The sequence below is a fragment of the Musca domestica genome, unplaced genomic scaffold, assembly GCF_030504385.1.
Source record: "Musca domestica strain aabys unplaced genomic scaffold, Musca_domestica.polishedcontigs.V.1.1 38, whole genome shotgun sequence".
In the NCBI taxonomy this organism is placed as follows: Eukaryota; Metazoa; Arthropoda; class Insecta; order Diptera; family Muscidae; genus Musca; species Musca domestica.
The window spans coordinates 4,892,547-4,901,281 of NW_026712324.1; the positions used below are offsets into that span (position 1 = coordinate 4,892,547).

At 35.2% G+C, this 8,735-nt stretch overlaps 1 protein-coding gene across 1 annotated transcript; it reads left to right on the top strand.

The window, feature by feature from the left end:
- Positions 1–209: 209 nt before the first annotated feature.
- LOC101896279 (protein odr-4 homolog) lies at positions 210–8,452 on the top strand. The gene is made up of 5 exons (XM_005180388.4): positions 210–463; positions 795–981; positions 1,053–1,143; positions 3,805–3,924; positions 7,160–8,452. The coding sequence occupies exons 1-5, from the start codon at positions 371–373 to the stop codon at positions 8,064–8,066; spliced, it is 1,398 nt and encodes a 465-aa protein (XP_005180445.2). The 5' UTR covers positions 210–370; the 3' UTR covers positions 8,067–8,452.
- The last annotated feature ends 283 nt before the right edge of the window (positions 8,453–8,735 follow it).

The following is an 8,735-nucleotide window of genomic DNA, read 5'->3' on the forward strand; positions in this document are numbered from 1 at the left end:
CACACAATATTTTCTTTTGGAAATACTGAGTTAGAGCATCTCACTACTGTTCACATATCACAAAAAAAATTAACAGCCAATAAACACCATATTTCAAGTGGTTGGCAACACCATATATTCAAACATTCATCCATCATTGATAACACAGAGCACATACAACCCTGTGTTGTGACACACGTAAACAAAAATTGACATTTTGTGAAAAACAACAACAACACCATTCAATTCCAATTGGTAATCATACGTAGTGTTTTTTTCTTTCGAAGGGGAACTTGTAAACGAACAACCAAAAAACGCCGCAAGCCAAGAAAACTCCCCAAAAAACTTTGTCCACAACGTTCGTTTTGTTGTAAATGCTAGACGGCTAGCAATGGCTAAACTATTGCTGAGTAAATCCGATGAAGAATATCTGGAAAAATGTGCAACACAGATGAAATTCAGCTATGGCATCATCATTGGTCAGGTAAGAGTTGTTGTTGTAAGAAATGCAGTTTCTTCGTCTTGTAAAGCTGTAAAAGAATGCGTGGAGCAGCTGTTGGCATGCATTTTTCTACATGACATGAGGGCAGCTGGCAATATCAATTATTGGGGCAAGACAATTTTTGTTCACACAATTTGTCTGGAACAGATAAAAGCTACGAATAAAATATGTAGGTGTGTGTGCATTTTTGCAAACCCCAACTTGGTGTTAACGTCATCACAACTGCTAACAAGTTCATTTGCACTTCAATTGTTGTCGTTTGCCGTATTTTTTTGCAATTATAATTAAAACTTTATTTCACGTTTTCATTAAGAAATCCGAACCTGGTAAATACATTGTCGTACATTTGGCCAAAAATGACGAGGAAGAAAGCGATTTTCCCGATGCCGACTCATCTGCAACGGTTGGTCCCCAAAAGGTTGATCAAATCAATTTGCAATCACTCGGTAATCAATGGTTAAGTGCCGGCAAAATGATACCCGGTTCTTTTAATGTTATGGGTGAGTTTTTTTTTTCATATTGGTGTGATGAATTACTAATTTAACAATTTTTCTTTTATTTATTATCACAGGATTATTTGTTGCCGGCGTTAGCAAAGATTATGTTGACGATTCTTCGGATGAATTCAAATCTGCCAAAAGACTGTTCTTTGATATGCACAAGTAAGTAAATATGAGTTGATAAGCAATTCCTTAGTGCTGTTCGAAAGAAAAAAAAAAAACCCAAACTAACTTTTTGAACAATTCGAAATATCAGGAGTTTTATAAGTCGAGTCCGACTAAACTATCGTCGTTGGTATTTGCAATTTATAACGTTTTGTTTGTAAAAATCCATTTTTAAAGGTTGAAGACGAATTTGATTTGTCTTTGTCAGAATAATAATTCCTATACTCCCAATAAAAAACAATCACGTCAAGGTTAAAATTTATAATCGATTTAAGGATTGTAATTAATACTCTGTGAAGTCAAGATCACTTTTTCACCTGCAATTTCTAGAGTGGACTTAAAAAATGATACTCTACTTGATTGTCCCTAAGTATATTGCTCGAACGGTATGGATCATCAAAAAATACATTAAGTGACTTTTCCATCTCCAAAGCCGACTTGGCTAACAGAAAGACCGTTTGAAAATGGGATTAGATATTTATGCTTTTCTTGAATGGAGACTAAATTTACTTTGTAGAATTACACCATTTTAAGGAAAATCAGGAAGGCCGAAAGGCTAATGTTAAAAATGTGAGGAAACGATGTTATAAATGCTAAAGGTCGTTAAAGGAAACACTTTTTTGAGTTGGCGAAAATAGCGTTTTCTCGAAAGAGATTAGAAAATCTTAGAATGAAAGAAAATTACTTCTTTTCAAAAATCGATTGGAATGGAAAGAGTTCGAATAGAAAGCCAGTAATAGTTTTTTTCCATAGAGATCAGATGATGAAAGCAGAAACACTATTCTTCATAAAAGTCAGAATGTCTTTTCATACAAAACAAGAAGCTGTTTGGTACAATGAGTTCGTCTTTTTTTAGACGATTATGAGGTCGAAAAAACCTTTTTATAAACCAGAGAGATCTTTCTATAGATAACACGAAGGTTTTCTAATAGATGACCAGAGCATTTTCTCATAAAATATCAGGGGGGTCTACTCATAGACGACCAGATGGTCTTCGTATAGACGACCAGGAGTTTTCCTTGTAGACGACTCGAAGGTCTCCTCATAGAGAAGCAGTTCTTCTCATCGAAAACTAAAATATCTTTTCATAGAAGATTAAGAGGTCTCCTCCTCATAAAAGATTAAAAGTTCTACTCATAAATTACCATAAAGCCTTCTTCTGGCTAGCTGAAGAATTGTTGATAGCAATTTTGCTTACCCGTGAGCCTCAGTCTGGCTCTAAAAAGAGTTGAACAGTGACAGAATAAGTGTTTCACAGATTCTATATCTTCCTCGTCTTGACGAAGCCTGCAGTAGTCAGTATGGTTATGTATTATCTGGAAGAAATGTTTCAAGAATGGCTTCAACTCTCAATGTCTACAACAGTTGATTCGGAACCACTTCTTGCCATTTCATCTGCATCTTCACTGCCAGTGATGTTACTGTGACCAGGAACCCAGCAAAGCTTAAAAAAGGACTTCACTTTTTTCAGAGCAATCCTGCACTCCATAGATTTGATGGTGTATTAATTTACCGCTTTTAGGGCCGCTTGACTATCGACATATATAGTCACCGGTCAGTTCAGTTTAATTGTTTGATTCATCAGCAATTCTACAGCTTTCCTGACAGCACAGTTTTCTGCATGAATACTCTACAGTCTTCATTGATTTTGAATGAGTTATAGACATAGAAATCGAGAAGGTCTTTCCACAGAGGAAAAAAAGTTATTTTCACAGAAGACCAGAAGGTATTTTCATAGAAGGTCTTGTCATAGAAGACCAGAAGTTATTCTTTAACAAAACTAGAAGATCTTCCCATAATAGTGTAGAATATCTTATCATAGAAGGCCAGAAGTCTTCCATAGAAAGCCACAAGATCTTCCCACATCAGTTCAAAAGCTCTTCTCATAGTAGATTACGATCTTCTCATGGAAAACATTACGGTCTTCTTGTATATGACCATACGGCCTTTTCTTAGAAGGCCAGAAGATCTTTTCATAGAAGACCAAAAGGTATGTACACAGGGTTATCTCATAGAAGGCAACGTTTGTGGCTATGATGGTCCTTGAAAAATATTCTTTAAAAAATTAACGTTTATAGCTATGATGGTCCTTGAAAAATATTCATTAAAAAATCCTCGTTTGTAGCTATGATGGTCCTTGAAAAATATTCATTAAAAAATCCACGTTTGTGGCTATGATGGCCCTTGAATAATATTCTTTAAAAAATCCACGTTTGTGGCTATGATGGTCCTTGAAAAATATTCTTTAAAAAATCAACGTTTGTGGCTATGATGGTCCTTGAAAAAATATTCTTTAAAAAATCCACGTTTGGAGGGCTTTTGGTTCTTGAAAAATATTCTTTAAAAAATCCACGTTTGTGGCTATGATGGTCCTTGAAAAATATTCCACGTTTAGAGGGCTTTTGGTCCTTGAAAAATATTCTTTAAAAAATCCACGTTTGTGGCTATGATGGTCCTTGAAAAATATTCCACGTTTAGAGGGCTTTTGGTCCTTGAAAAATATTCTTTAAAAAGTCCACGTTTGGAGGGCTTTTGGTCCTTGGAAAATATTCTTTAAAAAATCCACGTTTGGAGGGCTTTTGGTCCTTGAAAAATATTCTTTAAAAATACAAACATTACTATTTTCAATTATTAAAAGTCAATTGCTTCATTTTTCAGCCTACTTAAACAAGGACATCAATTCAAAAGTAACGAACACGATGATACCGAATACATATTCCTCACCTATTCCAGTGCTGCAAAAAAAGCTGCAAGTAAAATATATAACTATGTGGCAAAGTAAGTAGAAACGTCAACATTTTTTTATAAATATTCTATTACCTAAATTTGAATGTAACACCCTCAACATATTTTTTAACTGATATTAACACATTATTATGCACCTGCTTATCTCATTGGTTTTTGTAAATATTCATTAAAACATTTATATTTAAATTAATTTTTTTTTTAATTTATGTGCAATAGAACTGCTCTTAGAATGGTAGTATCTTGTAGACAAAAAGAGAACAATTTAATCAAAAATCTTAAATCGATCTATAAAGTGTATAAAAAGTTCTTAAAATAACCAACTCTTGCAAAACGTTTCTAAGTCTTGAAACAAAGAATAAGGATTCGTCATAGTACTTTGCATGTGTCTCAAAAACATTTCGTTCTTCTGTTTGTGTTATGTTGTTTCTTTTGTTGGTCGTTAACATTTTTCTTGGTTTTTTCTTGTTTTCTAGCAAATGCAAAAATCATTTAGAAGAGTTCTTGCGTTTTTGTTTTTCTTATAACTGGTTAATTCGAAATAATGTTGTTGAGATATTGTTAATATAATTATTGTTCTATTTCGATTTTTAATATTTTCTCTTTGAACAAAACCAAAAAAAAAAAATACTCGTGAATACTAAATCATTAACAGGGAATGCAAGAAAACCTACTTTACAGCACATATTAAATGTGTTTTATGGTAAATAATTTGATATCTAATAAAAAAATATGTCATTTATTATTAAATATTATTACGTGTATTTTTTAAATTTGTTGCTAATTTGTGTTTGTTTCTGATTTTAATTTGTGTTGATTTTTTATTTATATTTTGTATATTCAAAAGTTGCATCACCGTAATTTGCAATGTTGAGAGGGCTTGATTAAAATTTGGTAATTAGTTTGGCAGAGAAATAGATTTGAAAGTATTTTTAATTTGTAAACATCATTGCTGTTTTGGTATTTAGGTATAGAAAAAATTGTGAAACTCAATGAATTAAATCTTTTTAAATTATACCTAAATTCTGGAATGGAATGGAACTGAAAAAAAAAAAACAAAGAAAGCCAATTCATTCAACTTTTATCTTTAAAGTATTTAAAAAATTAGTTTTTAAAACAGCTCCGCTAGGAAGCCGCCTGCTACGTCAGTTCTCCAAATACAGGGTGAGATAAAAAAACTGCAACAAAGTCAAACGCCATAACTTTTACAATTTTTTTTTTAATTTTCTTGAATGAAATCAAAAAATGACGGAAATAGCATCAAATTTTAGAATAAGTTTAGATTTGTTCGAATTGGTCACCTTTGGCACAAATTATGGCCAATGAAACCGTCACACGCCGCCCGAATATTGCTCTGCGGTATTTTGGCCCATTCCCGGCGAAGGGCTTGCTTGAGGTGATCCACACTTCGGTATTTTTTAGTGCCAACCTTGCCTTTCAAAATACTCCAGACACAATAGTCCAACGGGTTGGTATCCGGAGATTTTGGTGGCCATTATGCGCTTTAAATGAGGCGAGAAACCACATTTTGTAACCATTCTTGGGTGGCGCGTGCTGAGTGCGATGGTGCTGAGTCTTGTTGGAATGTCCAAGGTCTGCGGTCAAAATATTTGCGTGCCCAAGGCTTTAATAAACCCTCGCGATAATATTCGGCATTCGGCCGAGAGCGACCAATGGCTGTTATGGCGGCCCACACCATCACCATGGCCGGAGCTTGAGTTCTGGTGGCCAACCGAAGGTGCACATTATCTGCTGACCTCTTTGGCAAGTAAACATGATAATTTTGTTTGTTTACAAACCGCTGGACAACGACTGTTTTCTTATCGGTGAAAACCCGATTCGGCAGTTCACCACTTTCGGCCAAGCGAATCAACTCTCTTTAGCTCTTTTGAGTCTATTTTCTTTCTGTTGCGGTGTAAGTTCTTGCACTTTTTGGCATTTCAATGGCCTTACCCCGAGCTCATTTTTAATTTTTGCTGAATGGAATATTGCGATATGTTCAGCTTACGAGCCACTGCGACGCGGGTTTCGATGAAGTAGCTTCTTTACTTTTCGAACCATTTCTGCTGATGTTGCTGTTTTCTTCCGTCCACTTCCTTGACGTCGGGCTACGCTACCAGTAACGCTGTCACGGTAACGAGCGATGGTTCGAGACACAAAAGATTTATTCACATTTAAATGCTGAGTGCTCTAACGATAGCCACCTGTGGTTTTCCAGCCAAATATAAAGAAATCACACTATCACGCTTGAATTCCATCACGAATACCTTCTTTTCTGGAAAATTCTCACCAAAATGCTTTTTTAGGCTTGTTAACAATATAATAAGTTGTCACTGGAATAATTTTAACAGCTGTCGGTCGAGTCGCTTAGAAATGACAGCAATCTGAAGTTGGTTGCAGTTTTTTCATCTCACCCTATATATTAATTTATTTCACTGTCTTTCCAAGTCAGAGGTCTGACAGTACAGTGGGCTGTGTCCAGACCCACTTCAAGTCTTATCTCTAAATAGGGAGCTAGTTAATCATCAGGATAAGGTCGACCAGATTATTTGATTGTCCTACAAATACATTACATTTTTCATCGGTTACAGTTATTTAAAAAATGTATTACCCGCAAAAATCCGTAGTGGTAAATAGTATTAAAAATGTCCGATTTACAATGTTATTCGGAATAATTTTGTATCAGTGTAAACCAATCGGAATACTTTCCGTATTTATAAGAGAATTTTATCAATGTTTTACGTTATTTTTTTTGAAATAAACGGCCTTTGCCACTGTCCGTTTGACTTAGCTGAGAAATGAGTTCTGGGTGAAGCTCTGAACCCTTTAGTATTTTTATTAACAATTCATTTGAAGAACTCTAGCTTATGTTGATCAAATTATAAGGAGTTTCTTACAATATTTGGCTTTTAAATCATTTAAAAAAGCTTAAGGACTTTTTGTTTTGTAAAGCTATGACCGTTTTAGGCACTGCAATTTTTGAGTTTGCAAACGGATTTAAGTGTACTTTGTTTTCCCAAAAAAAAAGAAAAAAAAAATATTTTAAAAAGGTTTGTGCGTTTTTTTTTTTTGGTTTCAAAAACATCATCCTGCGATTTTTGTATTAAGTTTCATGTCATGATTTCAAACACTATTAACCACCACATCAGTGTCACCATTTTCAAAAAAAAAAAAAAAAAAACTAACCCTGACCTAAGTTAAGACTCATGCAAAAACAGAAAACAAAATAATCAATATCTCTCTGTATGAACCTACTCAATTTTTATAGCGGTGGCACATTTTCACCCCTGGACTATCGTTTTGTGGAGAAACCCTTCGAATGGTATACGTTCGAGTGTAACTATGAACTGAACGATGTATTCCCCATTTTGGATGCTTCGGAGAAGATCAATATCGAGGTGCAATTTCAAAAGACCATAGATACGGTGCGCAACAGTCTAAATGCCAGCGAGATTTTCTTGCAAAATGAATGTGTCGATGATGGACAAATCCTGGATAGCTATATTAAACACTTGCATCAGGGTGGCGGACGTAAAGCCAACAGTGATGAGAGTTATAAGGCAACCATATTCCTACCCATCAAGTGCCAAAATACCAAAGGAAATCAACGGATACATGTCAAAGAATTCAATGGTACGATTCGTTTGTCCGGTGTGGTCTCATCAAGGGTGTGGTGTAATCCCAAGAATACAATAGGTGATGTGAAACGTTTCATACGCGAAGATGTCATACGTTCTTTGATGGCACGCATCCAGGTGTATTGTGATGGTCTTACCGAGCCGAATATTAGCAATGATGCTATTTTCATTTCGGAACCTCCACGTCGGGTGTATTTCAATGTCAATGCTGGCAGCGGTCAGAAATCAATACAGTTCAGTGATTATATTTTCCGTGGTGAAACGCCCACAGTTGCTGCGGCCCAGGCCAAACAGATACTCGATTTGGACATAACACCCGACAGTATATCGGCCGATTTGGAAGGTGTACCCGAAGATGAAACATTCAGCGATACCTCATTTGAAATGCCGACCACGGATAAACAGAAAATGCAAAAATTGGGTAGCCTAGATCCGGCTGGCCAAAGGGATCTCACACGTACCATGTACATGTTGGGCATTGCGGTTTCCCTGCTGGTGCTGGTGATAGCCATTGTTGTGCACTATTTCATGAAATGAAATTTTTGGAAGAGGCGAGGCGTTGGCGCGGCGTTTTTGTTGGACAATTTGGTTGCGCATATTAACAGCAAACAAGAAAACATCACTCGGTTCACAGACTCAAGCACACACCCCACATAAACACACACACCCCCTGTACTTGTTGGTAAAATACGTTTTTCATGTTTTTTTAATTTTTTTACTTAATTGTATGATGTACTTTTTGTATTTTGTTTTTTATATAAATTATTTTTTTGTAATTGTCTTGTTTTGAAAAAAATATATACATATGTATTTAAAAAACGAAGGGAAATTTTGTAAAGCCATTGCAATGGTTTTGGCAATAGTTAAACAAAATATACTTAGAAATTAGTTAAATAAAACAAAAAACAAAACTGATAACAAAATCGCAAACTGTTACGTAGAAATGAAAGTGGCCTTCTTTGGAGAGCAGCTGTAATGTGTTTCAAGAAATTTAATATGTTTGCATTTAAAGTTAATACATCGATTTAAAGAAGGATGTCTTATGCTCTACCGCCACATGAGGGTATTTGTTTTTACCTCTACTTCATCGTTTCCTTAACCAAAACCTATGATTTGAGTTAAATATTTCACCGGCAGTTTTTCGAGCTTTCTGAAAATCACAGTTGTTCGTGTCAGATTTCTTTTTGTCAAAGATGTACCCCAGAG